Below are 24,722 nucleotides of genomic sequence, written 5' to 3'. Positions count from 1 at the left end.
AGCACATTTAAAATGTTGTCTTAGGATACACTGCATCTGACATATTGTATCTATTATGTGAATGATTTTACATTGACTTTTAGCTGTAAGTTCAGTGGGTAATATTTTATTTGGAGCTTGAAGTGACACAACATTTGCAAAATTTAAAAAAAAAGAACAAGACAAAGGTCAGGAGAATGGAGGAGGAGGAGGATCTTGAGCTCACCTCATCCTAGGGACACACCAAAATAACAACTACATCTGTGTAACTCACTCTGCAGAACATAGCTTCCACAGTTAATCATGGAAAGGAGGCCACATTGAAAAGGAGAAGAGGAGCAGAGACATGGTTTGGAGCCAAAGCCCTGGCAAGACTCACCACAAATGGGAGACATCATAAGCATGGAGAAACAATAGGATCAGACCTACCAGGCACTCTCAGCACTGGGGACATGCACTGGGAAGATGAATACTCATAACATCTAGTTTGGGGCTTAACTTGGCAAGCTTTGAAAATTAGTAAGGCCTAACTCTGGGTACATTAAAAATCAGTGGGCTTAGCTCTGGGAGGGTCAGTGGTCCATAGGAAACTGACTTGCTCTCCTTAAAGAGCTAGCATAATAAATAACCCAACCAAACCAACACAGCAGATAGTAGCAGTTTGAATAGTGCCTGGGGTATATGTGGAGAGTAATTTACTAATCTTAGAACATGGGCTAGAGGGACATAGATCTACAGGAGATTTCTTCAGGAATAAAAGTGCTGGCAGACACCATCTTTATTCCCCTCCCCCAGCCTAGATTTCTAGACTCTTGTGGATACCAGCAGGAACACCATCTATCTTGCTAGCACCATGTGCCCCAAATCATGTTCCCCTGCAGACTCACCTCATCCATCTTGCCCACTTCAGCAAATATTCCTTAAAAGGAGCTCCTGCCTTGACACACTGTACAAGCAGCCCCAGCAGGGACTGACACCATTCCAAAGTGTCTCCTGCCCTGCAGATAGTAGAAAATAACTCCATACATCAGCACATGAGCAGTTCCAGAGCTGAGCATTTTAGCTGACCACACAGCCTGCAGCTGTGACAGACACACTGGTCTGACTGCCAGCCCCAATCACCAAGAAAAGCTCTATAGGGGGCCACATGTGGAGAGCACTCTGACAATTGGTGTGAACATAACTGCAGCACACAGAGTGCAGACAGCTAGCTGTCTGCTGACATTGTCCACCAAAAAAAATCCATGGTTGTCTCAGACACACCCCACAAAAGAAACCACAACAGGTAAAGCCAGTCACTGCAGATTACTGATCTTAAAGCTCAGTCAGCTAGTGGCTCAGCCACAACAGTAGTGTTTACACAGCCCATATCCAGGAGACACCCCTGGAGCACATGGTTCTGGTGAATAGGGGACACTGACTACCAGGCACCACAAGACCTCTTTTTCACAAGGCCACTACTTTTAATATCAAGAGATATAGCTGACCATCCTAATACCTATAAATAGAGTTAGACAAAGTGAGGCAGAGGAATATATCCCAAAAAAAGAACTGGACAAAATCACAGCAAAAGAACTAAATGAAATGGAAATAAGTACTATGCCTGATAAAGAATTCAGTAATATCATAAAGGTATTCAGTGGACCTGAAATAAGAGTGGAGGATCTCAGTAAGACCTACAGTAAAGAGATAGAAAATATAAAAAGAACCAGTCAGAGATGAAGAATTCAATAACTGAAATAAAAAAATACAATAGAGTCAACAGCATATTAGGCAATGTAGAAGACCAAATCTGCACACCTGGAAGATAGATTAATGAAAAACAAGCTGAACTACAAAAAGAAATATGACTAATAAAAAGTAAAAAATGGTTAAGAGAAATTAAGGACATCATTAAGTGTAGTAACATTCATCTTATAGGGAATCCAGAAGGAGAAAACAGGCAGAATGGGAAAGAAAACTTATTTGAATAAATAATAGTAAATTGACCAGTATGGAGGGTAAGGCACAAAAGCAATATCAATTATCTCTATAAGAATTAGTCTAGGGATTCACAAAATAAAAGGATGTAAAATATGACATGGTGTACAGAAAATGGGAAAGGGAGTAAAAATGTAGGACACGAAGGTGTTCAAACTTAAGTGACCATTGAGTTAATAAAGACTGCAATACACATAAGATGTTATATGTGAAACCAATTGTAACCACAAATTAAAAACCTATAATAGATACACACACCAAAAAAAAAAAAAAAAAAGAGAGAGAGAGAGAAATGAATCCAAGCATAACATTAAAGAAAGCCATCAAAGCATAAGGAAGAGGGGGAGAGAAGAAGAAAGGAACAGAGGAGAACAAAAACAACCAGAAAACAAGTAACAAAATGGCAGTAAGTACATACTTATCAGTAATAACTTGAAATGCAAATGGACTAATCAAAAGACATAGGGTGACTGAATGGATAGAAAAAAGATCCATCTGTACACTGTCTATAAGAGGCACTTCAGACGTAAAGACATATGCAGATTGAAAGTTAAGGGATTAAAAAACATTTACCATGAAGATAGAAACAAACAAAAAACTAGGGTAGTAAATAAATTTTAACAGACATAAAGGGAGAGATTGACAGTAATACAATAATAATAAGGACTTTAACACCCTATTTACTTAACTGCATCAATCATCCAGACAGACGATCAACAAAGAAACAATGGCTTTGAGTGACACGTTAGTCCAGATGGATCTAACAAATATATACATAATATTTCATCCAAAAACAGCAGAATACTCATTCTTACAAGAGTACATATGACATTTTCTGTGATAAATCACATTAGGCCACAATACAATTTTCAGTATTCAAGAAGATTGAAATATAATATCAAGCATCTTCCCACCACAACAGTATGAAACTAGAAATCAACTACCAGAAATCATCTGGAAAGAACACAAATACATGGAGGCTAAATAACATGATACTAGAAAATGAATGGATCAACTAAGAAATCAAAGAGCAAATTAAAAAAAAAACGTGGAAATGGGGCACCTGGGTGGCTCCGTCAGTTGAGTGTCTGCCTTCCACTCAGGTCATGATCCCAGGATCCTGGGATGGAGCCGGTGTTGGGCTCCCAACTCAGTGGGGAGCCTGCTTCTCTCTCTCCCTCTGCCTGCCACTCCCCCTGCTTGTGCTCTCTCCCAATATCTCTCTCTAAACATGGAGTTAAAGAAATTGAAACAACTGTGCAAATTCTTTGGGACACAGCCAAAACATTTCTAAGAGGGAAGTTTATAGCAATACAGACCTGCTTAAAGAAACAAGAAAAATCTCACACCTTGCACCTAAAAAAGATAGCAAATGAAAAAGCTCAAACCTAGTAAAAGGAAGAAAATAATAAACATTATGGCAGAAATAAATGACTTAGAGACTAAGAAATAATACAAAAGATCAATGATACCAGGAGCTTGTTCTTTTGAAAATAAGCAAAATTGATAATCTTGAGCCATATTTACCAAGAAAAAAGAGGACTCAAATAAATAAAATCAGAAGTGAAAAAGGAGAAATAATAACCAGCACCACAAAATAATATTATGAAAGCTTACATGCCAGCACATTGAAGAAATGAATAAACTCCTAGAAACATATAACTTTACAAAACTGAATCAGGAAGAAAGAAAATTTGAACAAATTACTAGTAAAGAAATCGAATCAGTTATCAAAAAAATTCTCAACAAACAAAAGTCCAGGACAAGATGGCTTCACAGGTAAATTCTACCTACCATTTTAAAAGACTTAATACCTTTTTGTTTTCAAATTATTCCAGAAAATAAAGGGAAAGAAAAACTTCTAAATTCATTCTACAAGACCAGGATTACCTTGATATAGAGAAATTGGTTGCATTTGTATGCATCAATAATGATGCAGCAGAAAGAGAAATTAAGAAAACATCCCCATTTATAATTGCATCAAAAAGAATAAAATATCTGTGAATAAACATAACCAAGGAAGATGAAAGGCCTGTACTCTGAAAACTATAAAATATCAGTGAAAGAAATTGAAGATGGCACAAACAAATAGAAAGATATTCCATGCTCATGGATTGGATGAGTTAATATTGTTAAAATGTCTAAATTACCCAAAGCAACGTTCAGATTTAATGTCATCCTTATCAAAATACCAACAGCGTTTTCCACAGAACTAGAACAAGCAGTCCTAAAATTTGTATGGAACCACAAACAAACCCAAAAAGCCAAAGCAATCTTGAGAAAGAAGAACAAAACTGAAGGTTTCACAATCCCAGACTTTAAGAAATAGTACAAAGTTGTAGCAATCTAAACAATCTAAGCAGTATGGTACTGCCATGGAATCATACATACAGATCAAAGGAACAGAATAGAAACCCCAGAAGTAAACCCACAACTATATGACCAATTAACCTTTAACAGAGAAGGAAAGAATATGTAATTAGAAAAGAACAGTCTCTTCAACAAATGGTGTTGAGAAAACTGGACAGCAACAACATGCAAAAAAATGAAACTGGACCACTTTCTAACATGAAATGGATTAGGACCTAAATGTGAGACCTGAAACAATAAAAATCTTAGAAGAGAGCACAGTCAGTAATTTCTCTGACATCAACCATAACAACATCTTTCTAGATATGTCTCCTGGGGCATGGGAAACAAAAGCACAAATAAAACTATTGGGAGTACATCAAAATAAAAACTTCTGTACAGCAAAGGAAGAAATTAACAAAACTGAAAGACAACCTACTGAACGGGAGAAGCTGTTTCCAAATGACGTATCTGATACAGTGTTAGTATCCAAAGTAGATAAAGAACTTATGTAACTCAACACCAAAACAAAACAAAACAAAACAAAACAAAAAACAATAGCCCAATTTAAAAATGGGCAGAAGACATGAACAGATATTTTTCAAAGAAGATATCCAGATGCTAACAGACACATAAAAAGATGCTCAACATCAGTCATCATCAAATGATGACTGAAATACAAATCAAAACCACAATGAGATATCACTTCACATCTGTCAGAATGGCTAGAATCAAAAAGACAATGAATAACAAATGTTGGCAAGGATATGGAGAATAAGGAACCCTCACACATTATTTTTTTTTTTAGGGATTATTTATTTATTTATTTATTTTATTTATTTATTTTTTTTTATTAATAATGATTTTTTATTATATTATGTTAGTCACCATACAGTACATCCCCGGTTTTCGATGTAAGGCTCGATGATTCATTAGTTGTGTATAACACCCAGTGCACCATGCAATATGTGCCCTCCTTACTACCCATCACCGGTCTATCCCATTCCCCCACCCCCCTCCCCTCTGTAGCCCTCAGTTTGTTTCTCATAGTCCATAGTCTCTCATGTTTCATTCCCCCTTCTGATTAACACCCCTTTCTTCCCCTACTGATCATTCTAGTTCTTATGTTCCATAGATGAGAGAAATCATATGATAGTTGTCTTTCTCTGCTTGACTTATTTCACTAAGCATTATCTCCTCCAGTGCCGTCCATGTTGTAGCAAATGTTGAGAACTCATTCTTTCTGATTGCTGAGTAATATTCCATTGTATATATGGACCACAACTTCTTAATCCAGTCATCTGTTGCAGGGCATCTCGGCTCCTTCCACGATTTAGCTATTGTGGACATTGCTGCTATGAACATTGGGGTGCATATGGCCCTTCTCTTCACTACGTCTGTATCTTTGGGGTAAACACCCAGTAGTGCAATGGCTGGATCATAGGGTAGCTCAATTTTTAACTTTTTAAGGGACCTCCACACTGTTTTCCAGAGTGGCTGTACCAACTTGCATTCCCACCAACAATGTAGGAGGGATCCCCTTTCTCCACATCCTCTCCAACAATTGTTGTTTCTTGCCTTGTCTATTTTTGCCATTCTAACTGGCGTAAGGTGGTATCTCAGTGTGGTTTTGATTTGAATTTCCTTGATGGCTAATGATTTTGAACATTTTTTCGTGTGTCTGTTAGCCATTTGTATGTCATCATTGGAAAAGTGTCTGTTCATATCTTCTGCCCATTTTTTGATTTGTTTATTTGTTTCTCGTGTATTGAGTTTGAGAAGTTCTTTGTAGATCTTGGATACCAGTCCTTTATCTGTAGTGTCATTTGCAAATATCTTCTCCCATTCCGTGGGCTGCCTCTTAGTTTTTCTGACTGTTTCCTTGGATGTGCAGAAACTTTTAATCTTGATGAAGTCCCATAAATTCATTTTATCTTTTGTTTCTCTTGCCTTTGGGGATGTGTCATGAAAAAGGTTGCTTTGGCTGATGTCGTAGAGGTTGCTGCCTATGTTCTCCTCTAGAATTTTGATGGATTCCTGTCTCACATCAAAGTCTTTCATCCATTTGGAGTTTATTTTTGTGTATGGTGTGAGATAGTGGTCAAGTTTCATTCTTTTGCATGTAGCTGTCCAATTTTCCCAACTCTATATGGAAAACCCAAAAGAAGCCACTCCCAAACTATTAGAAGTTATAGAGCAATTCAGTAACGTGGCGGGATACAAAATCAATGCTCAGAAATCAGTTGCATTTCTGTACACGAATAACGAGAATGAAGAAAGAGAAATCAGGGAATCCATCCCATTTACAATAGCACCAAAAACCATACGTTACCTTGGAATTAACTTAACCAGAGACGTAAAGGACCTTTATTCTAGAAACTATAAATCACTCTTAAAAGACATTGAGGAAGACATAAAAAGATGGAAAGATATTCCATGCTCATGGATCGGAAGAATTAACATAGTTAAAATGTCCATGCTACCCAGAGCAATCAACACTTTCAATGCTATCCCGATCAAAATACCGAGAACGTTTTTCAAAGAACTGGAACAAATAGTCCTTAAATTTGTATGGAACCAGAAAAGACCCCGAATCTCCAAGGAACTGTTGAAAAGGAAAAACAAAGCTGGGGGCATCACAATGCCGGATTTCAAGCTGTACTACATAGCTGTGATCACAAAGACAGCATGGTACTGGCACAAAAACAGACACATAGACCAATGGAACAGAATAGAGAGCCCAGAAATGGACCCTCAGCTCTTTGGGCAACTAATATTTGATAAAGCAGGAAAAAACATCCGGTGGGAAAAAGACAGTCTCTTCAATAAATGGTGCTGGGAAAATTGGACAACCCTCACACATTATTGATGGGAATGTAAATTGGTGCAATCATTATGGAAAATCGTATGGAGGTTCCTCAAAAAGTTAAAAACAGAACTATCAAATGAACCAGTAATGATACTTCTGGGTATTTACCCAAAGAATACAAAACACAAATTCAAAAGGATATATACACCTCTATGTTTATTGCAACATTATTTACGATAACCAAATTATGGAAGCAGCCCAAGTGTCCATTGATAGATGAATGGATAAAGAAGATATGGTGTGTGTGTGTTTCTCAAACACTATTACAGTGAGTATTGACATCCTGGAGGTTTCATCAGCAAAGTATTAAGAAGCCACTGGTAATTTATGTTAGGGAGAGTAGTCGAAGGAAACTTAGAGGTGTAAGTTATGGGTTGATAAAGGAGGATCTTGAAAGTCAGGGTAGGCTTTGGAAATTAAATTAATAAGTACTTATTCCCTATTCAATTTCACTTTGAAATATTATTTATCCTTTATATCAATATATTATGGCAGAATTTACATGATAGTGAGGTTTGAGGGAAATATTTTCTTTTTATAAATTTTGTCCTGATTCTTCTGTTTATTTTGTGAAAAAAATCTATGAGGGTCAATGCTTCAACATTTTCAAATATTGCATTTTTGAAATATCTCACTTCTTCATCTCAGTTAGCCAGACTATTTGCAATCAACAGTATCAGAAGACTGGAACAGTCCTTTGCTTTGTTTTCTGCCTTTGAAGCATGCCAAAATATCTTTTGAGTCAGGGACAGCCATTGCATATATGAAAGGATTTTTTTCTTTTATCCCAAGTAAAATAAGTACATCAAATTATTTCCTCCAAAAAAAGTGATGGAAAAGAAATGAAATTAGCCTATGAGTATCAAGCTTTGATAATACTGTTATGAAGCCTTTCAAAAATGATTTTTCTAGCATCCTACTCCACTGAAATTACTATTGCCTATGTTAACAAAATTTTTGTTTATCAAATATAATGAATACTTTCAACCTTAACATGCTTTGCATGCCTTTGGGGCCACTGACAAAGTATCATTTCTTGCTGATACTCTTACTTTGGCATTTATCATTTCCCTTCAGGTAGATATGTTTCTCTCAATTTATACATTTTGTTTCCTTTATGGATTTGTTTTTCCAATCACATCATAAATTTGGCATCTCCTGCATTCCATCTTCTACTCCAGTAGTTTCTAATTCTACACAAACTAGATGAGCCCATTTATAGCCTTGTCTTCAACTACCACTGTATCCTAAATACTCCTAAATACACAGTGTCAACCCAGACCCTCTAATGAACTATTGAACCATGTATTTCAATTATTTATACATATTTCCACCTGGATGAATTTCTAGGCCAACATGACCTTTTGCTTCATAAACCTAAAACCTTTTTCTTTATCTTTAAATGGTGCCTCAGATAGAATCTTGGGTATCCTACTAGGCTCAATTTTCTCCTTCACCTCCTGTCCAATTAGTTATCAAATTCTGTCAACTCCACTTATTAAATATATGATTCATTATATATGCTACTTCCACTGCTGCTGCCATGACTTAGTTGAGGTCCTTGTCCTCTTTTCCTAGATTTCAGTTGTAGCTCTTTGACTAACCCTATTACCACTTTCACCCTACCACCAAACAATCCTCTTCTGCCACCAGAATCATCTTTCTAAAAACAATTGTAACCAATTGTATTATTTCCTTTACTGTTCATAACAAAGTCCAAACTTCTTAACTTTAAGATTAAGGAGTGGATTAACCATCCAAGATTATCTGTGATTTGACTTCTGAATTTACAATGTTATGTCTGATTCTTCCTCTTCAAGCAACTCTAAGCTTCAATTCTCACAATGCTCTTTGCTCAGTATCCTGCCTTCTTTTGCCCATATTGTTTCCCTACCTGAAGATCCTTCCCTTCTTCCACATTTTTCCCCTGGCTGGCCCCTCACTAACCTTCAGGATTCTAATTACCTGTCACTTCCCCCAAGGACGAGTTCCCTGGCCTTCCCAGACTGAGTCAAAGGCCTCTTTGCTCTACCACATCACCTTTACTTTGTCAACCATACTATCACTCTGATTTATAATTATGTTCTCATTTTCTGTTTCACCAGACTGCAAGTGTTAAAGGCAGAAACATCTTTCTAGTCTTTTTGCCTTGTTGCAATCAGAATGCTTCATCCAGAGGGGATGCTTAAAGAGTATTTATAGAAATTTAAATTACAGGACTGGTGCAAAAGGAACTGTGCCATCAAATCCTTATTCATAAAAAAAATCGTATATATGTTGGTGATTATACTTATTGCACTGTAGCTTTTTTTATGCTCCTCAAACTTCACTCACACTTTGTGTCAGAAGGTGCTGAAGTATTGAATGCTCCACCTTTGTTGTAGAGTAAATGTTTCAGTACATGACAGTTTTTACAACAGCACAACCTATACATTTTATCAAAACTCTGGAAGAAACACAGGAGAACTTAGAAGATTATACATGCCATGTGTTAACATACGCTTTTTTTTTTTTTTAAGCATTAAGGATTGAACAGCTTGTAACAGGGCTTTTGTCAAAAATTATCAGGTCAAGTCACTTAAAAGGAAAGGGTATTTTTCTTTACTACTTGTTAAACACAATTAAGGATCATCCATCACTTTCTATGTGAAGTTTTTCATTTTGATCATCATTGAAAATGTACTGACTTTACCTGATCATTATCATCAATGGTAATTTGAGCTCAGTGTTCCTGTCTTTGTTTCAGTATGAAGTAATGAATGATATTACAGTTAATGGGGAAAAAAAGAACACTTCTGTACCAGGCATGTTCAAGTCAATTTAACAGTGTACATTTATCACAGATAAGCCCTCTAAAAGCTGGCTATTTTAAAAAGCTATTTTCTCAGTTACTTTTCATTCTGTTAAATGGAAAATACATTTTCTGCTATAAATATTGGTAATTTCAAAAGTTTTAAGTTATTTCAGCAAAGATTTGCCTTTTATATTATAATCTACTAAAAATGTTACTTTATTTTTATTTCTAGTAGTCCCAGAATGCAAAGAGAAAAACAAGCAACCCTCCCAAAATAAAGGGTGGGGTAAAGCAGATATAAACATGTAAAATATAAGTGGAATCTGTTTTTAAAAAAAGAACAAATGAATTAACTGTTATATTATGATGTAAATTTTTTCAAATTAGAGATTAACATGAAACAAAGGCCTGGAGTGAAAAAAAGTACAGTAGGTCAAATATTTAAGTAGTATGAAATGCTTTCTTTAGCAAGTTATGAAATTGACTAAGAAAGGAATAAAGGATAAAAGGAAGAGGATAAAAGGATAAAAGAAAAGAATAAAAAATAAAGAATAAAAATATGTTCCTGAAGATGGTAGTGAATAATTTATTAATACAACTGACTAATGGAACCTAACTTTCTATGAGCCTGTCATTTATATATATATATATATATATATATATATATATATATATATATATATATGTATACACATATTTACATATATACATATGTACACATATACATATATATAAAATATATACATTTGTTGGTATATACCAAGTATATATATATGAAATATATATTCTGGAAAATGAAATACATATATGAATTCTTAGGTGGAACAGATGTTATTAAAATAGCTTTGTGGAGGGGTGCCTGGGTAACTCAGTCATTAAGCATCTGCCTTCGGCTCAGGGGGTGATCCCAGGGACCTGGGATCAAGCCCTGCATTGGGCTCCCTGCTCTGCTGGGAGCCTGCTTCTTCCTCTCTCACTTCCCCTGCTTGTGTTCTCTCTCTTGCTGGCTGTCTCTCTCTGTCAAATAAATAAATAAAATCTTTTAAAAAAATAGCTTTGTGGAAAATAGTTGATATTCCCACCAAAACACTTGATTTTTATGTACCTTTAATAAAAGATTTCATCTACTACCATTGTTTCAGCTATATTCAAATACAAATAATTTCCAAATTTATACTTATGGTTCACATATCTCTCCATATTTCTAATTCATTTGTCCAACTGCTGTCTAGACATTCCAAAAGTCAGTCCAATGAATCAAAACTTACAATTTGGTCCCTAGCCTATTTCTCCTCCTCTATTTTTTCTGTTATGCTGTTATCATTCACCATTCCTGCAAAATTCTGAAGCATCTATCAGGCTCCTTCTTCCTCCTACCTACACACAATCAGTTGTCAAATCTCTTTGATTTAAATATTTCTCTGATGTACTCCCTCCTCTGTATGCCTACCTGTTGACTTATTTCAGACTTTTATCATCTCTCACTTGGTTTTTGGCAATAGCTCCCAACTTTTTTCTGTAACACCAGACTTAACTCCCTTGAATCCATCTTCTACATGGCTACCAAGAATCCCTCCAAAACACAAATAAGGCTATATCATATTGTTGCTCCTTAATAGACATATCTGACCACAGCCTCCATATCCAGATTTACCTCTTTGCTTCTCCCTCATTTAAGTTTATCAGTGTTGGGCTGTGACCTTCTGCAAAACAGACAAAATGAGAACTGAAAAAGGTGAAGAGATTTTGACTATTTGAGTCAGTGCATTTCCCCACTCCCTGCCATCCTCCCTCTGCCACCGATACAGAGAAGGGCCTAAAAGAGGTTGTGGAGGTATGAAAGACCAGAGAATTCACACACACACACACACACACACACACACACACACAGACTGTAAAACTCTTAAACCCCATGGGTGTTATATGCAACTAATGAATCATTGAACACCGCATCAAAAATTAATGAGGTACTATATTTTGGCTAATTGAACATAATAAAAATTATAAATAAATAGAAGTTATGGAAAGCGAGTTGGATGAAAGGAAATAAAAAATAGTGAATGTCAATAAAAAATTAAATAAAATGTGACTGGATTAAATTTCAAAAACAAAAGTGACCACAAAACTATGGAATCTACCTAAGACATAATTAAGGGATGTTAAATAAAAATAAAGCACAATTGAAAGCAGTGGTTTTATAAAATAAAATCAGTTTATTTTTAAATCCCAAAGATTCAAGTTTCCTCAACAATCTGATTATATTCTGCTTGGGCATGATCTTCTCAAGAGTTTTTCCTGACTTGCCTCCCAATTCCTGGTGTATTTCCTGTTAACCTTCTGTACCACTGTACTTATGTGCTTGTCTTTCCTATTGACTTGTGAGTTTCTTTTAAGGGCAAGTCTTTCATTCTCATAACCATTCTTCATTCTCATAACCATTTTTACACAGTGCCTGGCACACAAGTGATTCTCAGCAAATGAACGTTGTATGTGTGAATTCCCAGCAATGCTTAAATCACAGTTACCAATTTTAATGATTTCAAAGTTGTTCCTAAATTTCTCAGGCTCTATTATGTATTAATATTTCCTCATTTATAGTATAAAGTACATTGAAATTGAAAACAATATATTACCCTACTTACATCTATTTTCAAATTTCTACACATTTTCAACATTTTAACACAAGTGATTCTGGGGATCATTTTGCGTTTTTTTTTTTTTTTTACTTTGTTTTGTAGGTTTTCGAAATTTACATATTGATGACCAGATAACTCTCATCCAGTATTCTTGGATGAGTTTAATGGTGTTTGGACTAGGATGGAGATCTTATAAACATGTCAGTGGACAGATGCTATATTTTGCACCTGATCTAATACTAAATGAGTAAGTAGTAACTTGATTTTTGTTCATATTATCACAAAGGATAATCTTGAAAATTACATTTCAGTAGATGATTACACATTTAGTATCCCAAATAATAGAATTTTCCTGAAATGTTTATCAGAATTATCTCAGGATATGGCTTGCTATAACAAAATTAATAAAATTGTATCATTATATCAGTAATTTGATATTTGGAGATACCTTTCCCCTTTTGTTTCAATATATAATAATCATCTCAAATCCATTTTTTTAAACTTCAAAAATGTCTCAAGAAGTATACTTAAAGATAAAATGAAATTTTTAGTTTACCAAATTAAAATTTTATAGTTGGTACTAATGAAGATAATAATGTAAATTAGAAGTATTTTTGCTTGAAAGTATTGACTTACCTTCAAAAAGTAAAGATATTATCTCTCCTCCTAGAGGAAAAATCAGACTGGTAAGTTATTTTAAAAATTGAGAGATGAATATTTCAATTTTCTTGGCTATATTTAAATTACTATAATTAATTTTTGACATATAATCTTAAACTGAGTAAGAATATTTTCAGGGAAATATTTATACCATTTTAATGATGAATGCTGACTCAGAATTGTATGACATATTATTTTTGTCTTTATAGTTAACAGATAATTTTCATGTATTTTATTCCATTTTGCCCTATAATCTTTTGAAATAGGTAAGGAATCAATGTTCTTCATTATACAGTTCAAGAAACAGGCTCAGAAGAATTGCCAAAGAATCTGAGTAATAGTCTGGATTAATTTTACCTCATCTGAGTCAAAATTTAGTTTTCTTTTCACTATTTGTGTTAGCTGCATGTGACTAATGTGGATATTGCAGAACAGCACATGGTTGAGAAAATACCTTTAAGAATTTTTCTCCGACCTTCAGAATTAGGGTTTGGCCTTGTCAGTTATTTAATCCTTTGTAGTGTTCTCTTTGTCACCATACATTTCCCCTGGAATAGTTCATGGTATAAGTCTTCTACACTGAATACTCTGAACTGAATACACTAACTATTCTACATTCTTCAGTTTCTATGAACTGATTTCATTCTTTGATTGGATTACATACCAAATTATACATACATATATTTTTTAACAGAAAAAATCATCAGTAAATATATGATTTCCTGAGTGTTCCTCAGGTCCACATTCTCAACTCCTTAGGTTTTTAAATGCAATGATAAAAGTGAGAAACAACATTAATCTTGGTCAATATGTATTTAATATGATTTCCTAACTTTAAAATTTCTTAACCTCAAAAATTCAGTATTGTGAGTAGTTTACTTATTATTTTGTTTAAAATTCAAATTATTGAGTTTGTTTACAAAAAGACATTTTCTGTAATATGTAAATTACCAAATCTCATTTTCTCTGATAAATTACACAAACTAGCTGTGTTTCTTTTTTCCTGTTGCTTTTTCTTTTGTCTGTTGTGTGTGATACAAGACAGAGGATGAAGGAATCATCATTCTATTCATTATGCCTCACCATGTGGCAAATCCCACAGGAGTTTGTCAAGCTTCAAGTTAGCCAAGAAGAGTTCCTATGTATGAAAGTATTGCTCCTTCTTAATACAAGTGAGTGAGTATAGCAACTTTTACAAGATGTTTACTTTCTTAATTTTCAATTAATTGAGAAAGTCTCAAATGACAATACAATCATATACATGAGGTATGAATCTTAGATTTTGGGTGCAAAGAAGAAACACCTAATATAGTGTCATAGACATTAATAAAATTACTTCATATTTCTCAGGTTTTACATAATAGTAAAATATCTTGTCAATTAGGCAGTTCTATTTTTTTTTCTCAGATAAAATGTGCTTAAATGACTTTTTCATAGTAACCTAATTAGGTATTATGAACTAGTTAATAAACACAAACTATCTTCCTTCCACCCCCACTCCACAAAAGACTTACTATATAAAAAACACAATTTTGTTTGGAACTATTTTTTTTTTATGTCAGAATAGGCAGTTATAACAAATAATCTACAAAGATCAGTGGCATAACACAAAAGCAGTTTATTTGTCACTCATATTCACAGTCCAGTGGGTTAGCAAGAAAACCCATGCTTCTTCCATATAGGGACTCCACCCTTTCATAGCAGCTTGGAGTCCTCCATTGGATCTAACTAGAAGATAAGCACTGAGTGAGAAAAGATTTGGAAGTGAGGCCTGGAAGTGTCATATGTCACTTCTACCCACATTCCATGACCCATATTTAACTGCGGGAGAGGCTGGGAAATACACTGTAGCTCTATACCCAGAAGAAACATTATGAAACATAGCATTGGTCATCAGAAGAATGGGAAAATATACATTTCACTCTTTCTCATACACAAAGAACCCCACACACCTCTGCCTCAGTGGATCCCCAAGGGTCTGGGTGGGAAAATTTTTAAAACTGCTTTTACTTTTCACCTTTTTCTGTGCCCTTTCCATGCACAGGTAAGCTCAGCCTTTGAATATCTGAATTCATCCTTCTTTCACTCAGTGATTTGAAAGAGAACTTTAGGGAGCTAAAGTGAGCTAAGGGTCTTTCTCAGTAGTATCTTCTCAGAGACTTCTCTATAGTAACACAAATCTCAAATAGTGGAGGGGTGGGGTACACATCAGGGAAAAAAGGCAAAAAAGCTAAATCCTTAAAAAGGAAGTTTTCCTCATGAAATCTATGCAAACACAGGGACCAATACAGGATCTAAGGATCCATAGCCTTCTCCCCCTACCTTGGGAACACTATTTGGAGGAGAGACCTTCAAGCCTATTTTGATAAAAGAGCATAAAGTGGGCTAAAGTATTGATATGGAACTAGCCAAGAGAGTCGACTAGAATAAATTTAATATTACAGCAGTTAACTCCTCTCCTTTTCTTGGCAGTAATGAATCCTATAGCAATTAGGTTAGAGGTAATTCTAGATTTCCTAAATTAGTTGTTATTATTAACATAATTCTATATTTATACATAGGTTACATTATGCTGAAGTACCAAACCACTCCAAAATCTCAGTAGCTTAACAAAAAAAAATATTTTAAGTATGTATTTTTTCCACTATATGTCCAATGCAGATCAACAAGATGGCTCTGCTCATTGTTGTCACTCACATGCCAGGCACAAGGAAGCTATATCTTGACATATACTTCTCCAATCTCTAGAGTACTGGTAAGGAAGGAAATGGTAAGGGAAGGAAGTGACATATCTATAACCTCCAGTCACATACTATAGAAACAAGATTCTTGGCCACTTGCAGCTTCAAGAAAAGGGGAAAACAGCAATATTTGGTGAATAGTACTTATGATTTCTATAAATTCTAATAAAAATCCTAATGGGATTTTTGAGGAGAGACTTGGCAAAGCTTTTGGGAATTCATCTTTAAATCTTAAAAAATAAGTAGGTAAGTATTATAAAAATTTTGAGGTGAAGAAGGAAATTAGAATTCTGCCTAATTAATACAGTGTGAGAGAAGGATACACTAAGTTGTTAGTCCAGTCAGACCAGTATATATTAGAACTTAGTATGTTGTAGTGGAAACATCATGAATCAATGAGAATGGAGAAAATTAATATTGTTAGGAAAAATAAGTTTTATATTTGGGGAAAACTTAGTTTGGATATTTAGTTCAAATTATATCTTAAAATAAATACCAGATTATTGAGTTAAATGTACATGCTTAATATGTTAAAAACAGACTAAAAGGAATATAAATAATAATTTTGAGATTTCAAATAAAGAATACCCTTTTGAAAATAAATGCAATTGGAAAGTTGATAAAAGAAAAGTTCAATGATTTGATACATAAGTATTTAAACCTCCAATTTGTCATTAAAAATTAAAATAAAGATCTTCAGGAAAATATAGCAAGTTGCTATATAGCAAATATAGCAAATCTCAACAATGATTTTTTTGAGATGACAGTGAGGGTAGAGTTAAAAACGCAAAGTTCTTTTTAAAGTCTGTATCCAGAAATCACCCAACCATGAAATTGTCCCTTTTCAACTCAGGCAGAGACCTTACGTTTAGTTCTTGAAGAGGATATAACAAAGGGTAGCTGGATTGGTGAACTGTAGGTACTGTTGAGGGTGAGAGGTCCTGTAATGACAACGGATTAATTATATATCAAATGTTGAGATACCATATTCCACCATACTCCCTTCACCCATGTCTCCCAGAACATTGTCATCCAGGTTTATATCCTCTAGACAGGAGAATGAAAGATTCTTCTCTGCAGAATCTCTTTTGCTAGAAAGAAAAAGAGCTAATATGTTAATAGCAGGTGTTTCTTTTTGAAATAGCTCAGCAGGATTGCCCTGTACTAAAGCTCACAGTCAATAAACACTACCTATTGAAACAGAGCTGTGAATCAGCCTTGTAGTTTTCCACTCTTGAATACAAATAACAGAGGCATCTGAGAGAGTCCTTTAACATCAAAGACAAAGACAAATCAGAAAGAAAACAAACAACAAACTTGGAAGACAAAGATGATGTAGGGAGATGAAAACCTCAAAAAAATTAAAAAGCTATATCTGTTTAGAAAGATAAGAGAATATATTGCACCCAAGAAACAAGTACTAGATACTGTGAGAAAAGAATAACACATTAAAAGCAAAGAGCTCTTGGAAGTTGGAAAGCAGAATTTATATATATATATAATTTATTATATATATATATAATTTAAACCTCCAATTTGTCATTAAAAATTAAAATAAAGACAAAATATGTAAAAATTAAACAACAAAAATATTTGAAATATAATAATATAATATATTAATATAATATATTATATTGAAATATAATAATATATTTCAAAAATATTTGAAATATAATAATAAATAAAATAAATATATAATTTATTATATATATAATATACTATGTATATATGAAAGCAGAATTTAAAAGTCAGTAAAGGCATTGGTAGACAAAGTTAGAAAACCTCTCAAAAGTAGAGCAAAAACCAATCTTCTGCTTCTGAAAATCAGAAGCAAAGAGGCCCAATATGCAAATAGTTGGAGCACTAGAAAGAAAGAACAGGAAAATACATAGGAAAAGAAATCATCAAAGAAATAATTAGTCTTTTTAACAAAAGATGTTTAGAAAACTTCATTAAAAAATGAAGCTGGACTCTTATTAACTTAAAATAGATCAAAGACCTAAATCTAAGAGCTTAAACTATAAAACTATTAAAAAAAACAGAGGAAAAGTTTCATGATGTTGAATTTGGCAATGATTTCTTGGATATGATACACAAAACACAGGCAATAAAAGAAAAATAGATAAATGGATTTCATCAAATTTAAAACTTTAGTGCATCAAAGGTCATGATCAACAGAATAAAAAGTCAACCCAATGTATGGGAGAAAAAATTTGAAAATCATGTATCTGATAAAGAAGAAGTATTAATATCTAGAATATAGAAAGAACTACAATTTAACAATTAAAAAATTTGTAAATGGACAAGGGCCTGAATAGGCATTTCTCCAAAGAAGGTATACAAATAGCCATTAAGCACATGAAAAGATGCTCAGCATCACTAATCATTAGGGAAATACAAATAAAAACCACAGTGAGATACCACTTCATACACCCATTTAGATGATTATTTACTCTCACTAAAACAGAAAATTGTACTAGAAATCATAATATATACTATGTGTGACTCAACTGTAGTAACATTTACATAACTGAATAGTAAATACTGAATATTGATTTAACCAATATTATGAAAATGGTATTAGGAAGATGAGGAATAGGAAGTTGTGTGTGTATGCATGTATGCATGTGCATGTGTTTGTGTGTGTGAGCACTACTGATATGGAGGTGATGGTAGATTTGTAAGATGGAAATAGAGCCACAGCCTCATTTTCCACACTGGAAAATCAAAAGTGAAAAATAAAAAAAATCAAGAATCAGTACTACAGTGTAGCTATTTAATTCTGTGGAAAGAAAAATTAAAATAAATAGATGAAAAAGTTGAAAGTGTTTGCCTCTGGAGCATGAGAAAAGTTGGGTTGCTTGCACACTACTCTTGCCCTAATACAGTTGCAAAACTGTGACAAAATATGTAAAAATTAAACAACAAACTTTGAAAAATATTTGAAATATAATTTAGGCCCCTATAAATAGGTGAGTACAAAACAGGAAAAAAAATTAAAAATCACTAATACACATAAGAAAATTGTTCAACCTCACTAATAATTGAGAAATGAAAATGAGATATTTTGTTTTTCTATGTAAAAAGTAAAGATTACCTAAAATGAAAATACTCAATACTAGCTACAAAACAGTTAAATAGTAAGTTTAGCAATGTATGAGTGTTAAGAAATGCAACAATTCCACTTCTAAGTATATATCTTTTTAAAAAATCAAAAATTATATTCGTCATAAGTATTGTTAGGCTAGTAAAATATTTCAAATACCAAATGATAAGACAAATAAATTGTACTCCTATAATTTTGTTAAGTGAAATTAAATGTGAGAATTAAAACATTTATTTTTAAAGAATTTTGAGAGATATAAGTAAATGTTCTCAATATGATGTTAGGAAATGTCCCAAAATATTGGATTGTAGAATCTGGTGACTTGTAATTTCTTATGTATTTTCTATGTTTTCTAAACTTTTTCCAATGATATATGTTATTTTTAAGTTAGCGAAATAAAAAAATAAAGATCCTTATTTTTTTTTTAAAAGTATTCTTATGTAAAATAGCATTTGGCTAACTGCCCATGACTCACCATCTCCCAATTTGCCACTAAGATATTTGCAAGAAATCCTAAAACTCACTTGTGGAATCAACAAGAATCTGAGAGAAAATTCTCCAATCATATAATACTGGATGTAATAATCAAGGAAAAAATGAATTAAGGTAAGGAGCTAAAGCAAATAGAAATATTTAGGAGAGCTAGTTCATTATTGATCTGAAATGTAAGGAAGAGATTAGGAGAGGAGGAAAAATTTCAAAATGTCCCAGGAACATAGGATGAGAGCCTAATGATTAGATTATAATATCACCAGAACTTCCTGATAGTGGTTGATACTAAAAAGATGTGAGGCAGGCTGCGATTAGGCCTGATTTTCTCTTAAAGAGGATAATTGGTTCAAATGCTGGTTCTAAATACTTAGATGGATAGAGTGAAGACTTTGGGTTACTAGTTTCCAGTTCTTGAAACCTAATTGGAATTAGTACTTCAATAATCAGAAGAAAAATTAATTTTAAGTGTTTTGTTAAAATTCCAGTTTACATACAGTGTAATATTAGTTTCAGGTGAACAGTATAGTGATTCAATACTTCCATCCAACACCCGGTTCTCATCACAAGGACACTCCTTAACTCCCATCACCCATTTTACCAATTTCCCATCAACCTCCCCCTCCCCCATAACCATTAGTTTGTTCTCAATAGTTAAGAGTCTGTTTCTTGCCTTGCCTTTTCTTTATCCCCCACAAATAAGTTTGTATTCATGTTTAAGAGTGGGAGAGATGCGATGATTGGTTGGGAAATTTAAAAAAGAATAATGAAGGTTTAAAATAGCTGTTATATGAAGCAATTAGAGAGAAGAGACCTACATACATAGAGCATATATGTACAGACATATATACAGCAATAAAGTTTACAATGAGTAAAAATCACATCCCTTGAAAGTCTTTCTTATATTTATCATATGAGCCTTTGAAAACGCAAAACCAAAGAATTTACTTTTTGGTTTCTTTGATTTATTATCTGTAGCCTTATTTTTTCCAAGGGGAATGGAAGCCATTGGGAAACAAGCAATAAATAAGAGTTTTTAAAAAAGGATTTTTTTCTCTCCCTTTGCTAACCATATACAGTTGACTTTGCTTAAACTAAGTGCACCTCTTATAGAAATATTACTAAGGGTCAAGATCATAAATGTAGCATTATATAAATCCAAGAGATTATATGATTTTTTTTCTTTCAGCAATCTAGATATAACTACAGGAAAAGGGAGCTGCTTCATTTAAGTTTGAAGGTTTGTTTGTAAGATAAATGCAACCAAAGCATAAGCAAACAAGAAAATTGGGAGTTCTGGTAATAATTTGCTAAAGAAATCAAGCAAAGCATCTCAAACAAGTGACAACAGAAGGACCTAAAATATTAAGGAAAAAAATTATAGGTAAAATTGACAATGTAGTGGTAATAAGAGAACTAGCAGTAAGAATAGGAAGGAAGAATAGGAATAAGGGGCATTACCATTAAAATAAGCAACAAAAAAGGAATATTTGCCATTATTTTATTTAATATCGTTCTGGAAATCCTAAAACATGCACTGAATCATGAAGCAGAAACAGGAGCTACAACTATTGGGAAGGGAGAAATGAGGATATTTTAAATACAGTATTGTATACCAAAAAAACAAAAGATAGTCAACCAAAACTATTTGAATTAAAAATAGAAATTAAAAGAAGTTAGTAAAAATAGAGTATAACAAAGTGGTTGGATGATCAATAGTTTTCTCTCATACGAGCAGGAAGGAATTAGGACATTTAATGAAGCAATGTTAAAATTACAACCAAAAAGATAAATTATATATGAATAATCTCAATGACAAATACTTCAGATTTATATGAAGACAAATTTGACAGAGAGATCTAAGTATTCGTTAAAATACTTTTTTTTTTTTTAAAAAAAAAAAGACCCATCATACCTATAATCGTAAACTAAATCTATTCCTGAGACAGGACTATAGAACGACAGATGCTCTTTTGAGCAAATCCTAAGTTAAATGAATAATCCATTGATACAGCTCTAAAATAGGTAAGCTAAAATGTTCTTTAGTTTATCTAGTTGTTCTTACATGCTTCAAGAGTCCTATAAGTTTATGTATCCTAAAATTATCAATAACACTGTTTCCTAGTTAAGATGTACATATCTAGAGTTCCATATCAAAAGAAATCTTTACCCAGCTCACAAATTTTTATTATAATTTGCTGCCATCATCTTTTTAAACATAACTGCCACTTTAGTTATATTCTTACAGTTCCTTTGGAAGGACTAAGAAGTCAAAACCAGTTTGAAGAGATGAGATCATGCTACATTAGAGAACTCATCAAGGCAATTGGTTTGAGGCAAAAAGGAGTTGTCTCTAGCTCACAGCGTTTCTACCAACTTACAAAACTTCTTGATAACTTGCATGATGTAAGTATTTTGTTTTCTAGGATAACAGTGATTATTTTCTGAATTTCTATAACCTTTTAAATATTAAATCTACATTTTACTTTATAGGGTTTCTTCAAACTCATACTTGTACCTATATTTTAAAACAGTATTTGCATCACACTATTCAGAACTTATATTGTGCTTTTTTCATTTTCAATGTAGATTACCCAGACATCCTTTTATTAGTATTTGTATAATTTGAGAGTAATTTAATGGTTTATAGGAATTGTGATAACATTTTTCTGAGTATGTTCGAAAGTATTTTTGCCTTAAGTTAGAGAAGATTTTATATATACAGGAAAAGCAAAGGTATGGGTGTGGAAAATAAGACTCTCATATCATTTTGGAAGGAATTATAAGTTAATAACAGTGCTAATGGACAATTTGGCAATCTACTCACTAGGTCAAATTTGAGACCTTATTCCTGAATATGAACAGATAAACAAGGATTGTTAGAATATAGGTAAAGCCTTTATAATGAAAGGCAGAAATCAAATACATAGAAAAAAATAATGAAGGAAAAAACACCAGAGCAGAGAACTGAAATAAGATTTTTAAAAAATTAAGATATTCAGAGAAATAAGAATGATATTGCATCCATGAAATGAAACAGAAAAACATTTGGAAAGGAACATTTAGAAAGAAAGTACTTTTGGATAATTAAATATAGAAAAACAGAGATTTAAAATTTAATAGAAGGGCTGAAATATAAATCTCCAAAAAACTCAGAAGAAATAACAAAAAATACAAAGAAATTAAAAATTAGAAAAGATAAGAAATTTAGGGGATTAATCCAAGGAGGTTCATTTCCCAATTAAAAGGAATTTCTAAAAGAATAGAGAAAATCAAGGAGAGGAAATTATATAAAAAAATCATCAAATAAAAGTTGCTGGACCAGAAGTAATTGAATTTGCTGACTGGAAAGGCCTGATGTACAGGCACAGCACAATTGAACAAAGGCACATTATTGTAAAATTTTATAATACCAGAAATAAAGAGACTATCCTAAAATATACCAATGAGAAAAGAAACAAGACACATAAAAATGATCAGGATTCAAAATGATATTGGACTTCTTACCAACAATACTGGAACCCAGGAAACAATGGAACAATGGCTTCAGAATTTTGAAGGAAAGGAAAATCTTCAAAGAATTTTGTACCCAGCCAAGCCATCAAACAAATATTATGGCACCTTAAAAAGTATCTTCAGATGTGCAAGGTCTCAGAAAGCTTACCTCAAATACAACCTTTCTCAAGGACATCTACAGAATGTTTTAACCATAAAACACTAGACTAAGCAAATGAAGTAGAACATCCAACCCAGGAGATATGCAAAGGGACATTCTAGCACATTAACTTTGCTGGACAGTCATTAGTCTAGATTGGAGCAGTAATGCACAGGGTTTCAGAATACTAGTACCAGGAAGAAAAGAAGGAACTGAGGGATTACCAGTATGTATGAACATATTGAGGTGAGTTTTTACAATTGTGTCAGAGAATTTGACTATGGCTTTGTGATAAATGTAAAAGAAACAAAGCAAAACAACAACAACAAAAAAAACAAGGTAATTAACTCTAGCAAAGTAAAAATAAGGCATATGTGAAAGGAAATGTAACCCAGCAGGAAACAATAAAAATCTTTATAATTGCTGGATATTGATTTAGTCAAAAATTGAGATATAGCTTTATAGAGAATGAAAAAAGAAAGTATGTATAGTTGGGAGGGGTGTCTAGTATAAGAGAGCCAAAACTTCTTTTTCCATAATAAAAACTAAATCAATAATGTCACATTTGAAAAACAAAATTTATTAAAATACAGAGATAAATATTTAAAGATATGGGCTAAAGAAGTTGAAAAAGGCTACAACTGGGGAACTGGAAAAAGGATGGGAAGAACTCTATTAGAAAACTGCTGGAGGGGAGGGGGGGAGTTAAGATGGCGGAGGAGTAGAGGACCCCTTTTTCAGCCAGTCCCCTGAGTTGAGTTGGATAGGTACCAGACCAGCCTGGACATCCACGGAATCAGCCTGAGACACAGGAAGATACATCTGGATCTCTACAAATGAACATCTCCAGTGCTGAGTATTGAGGTACGAAGCGGGGAGCCATGAAATCGCACACAGATATCGGAAGATAAACGGAGGGGGGGAGGGAGCTGCCGCGTTCGGGCACCGGGAAGCGGTAGCCAACTGCACAGGGGAGCTGGTGGACTAGCAGACCGGCACCCGTGAGAGAGCAGACTGAGACCGTGAGCCAGGGAATGTGGGGGGCGGTTGGCGGCTGGTGGCTGGCGGCTGGTGGTGTTAGAAACACAATGGACAGAGATACACCGGCCCTGGAAGTGAGGGCTGGGACGCCGGGTGTGGGGCGCACATCCCAGAAGGCTGCAGGGTTGAGAAGCACCAACAGAAAAAGAATTAAAGTGGCCAGAACATCAGTGGAGAATGGACTGCCATCCCTCTGTTCTGAGACAGAGGCTGAGATTCAGCTACTGCTGCTCTGACTCTCAGAAGAAGCACAGCAAACCACCAGGGAAAGCCGCCAGAGAACAAAAGCCTAGAAATACCAGCTCACAGTGTGCCCATCCCCATCCACCCTCACAGGGGACATGGAGACTCTCCCCAAACAGGGTTCCCTGAGTATCAGCACAGCAGGCCCCTCCCACAGAAGGCAGGCTGAAAAATCAAGAA

The 24,722-nt window shown here is 33.9% G+C and overlaps 1 protein-coding gene across 2 annotated transcripts in view; it reads left to right on the top strand.

Annotated features, from left to right (window-relative positions):
- Window positions 1-24,722, top strand: part of PGR (progesterone receptor) — a 117,754-nt gene that overhangs the window by 75,531 nt on the left and 17,501 nt on the right. For both annotated transcript variants that reach the window (XM_048217404.2, XM_057316808.1), the window contains exons 5-7: window positions 12,710-12,854; window positions 14,309-14,439; window positions 21,852-22,009. In XM_048217404.2, coding sequence (XP_048073361.1) covers window positions 12,710-12,854; window positions 14,309-14,439; window positions 21,852-22,009 — 434 coding nt within the window. The remainder of the gene's footprint in view (window positions 1-12,709; window positions 12,855-14,308; window positions 14,440-21,851; window positions 22,010-24,722) is intronic.

This window comes from Ursus arctos, unplaced genomic scaffold (assembly GCF_023065955.2).
Source record: "Ursus arctos isolate Adak ecotype North America unplaced genomic scaffold, UrsArc2.0 scaffold_22, whole genome shotgun sequence".
Lineage (NCBI taxonomy): Eukaryota > Metazoa > Chordata > Mammalia > Carnivora > Ursidae > Ursus > Ursus arctos.
The sequence above is the reverse complement of the archived record's forward strand: the minus strand, read 5'-3'. Positions and strand labels throughout refer to the sequence as shown.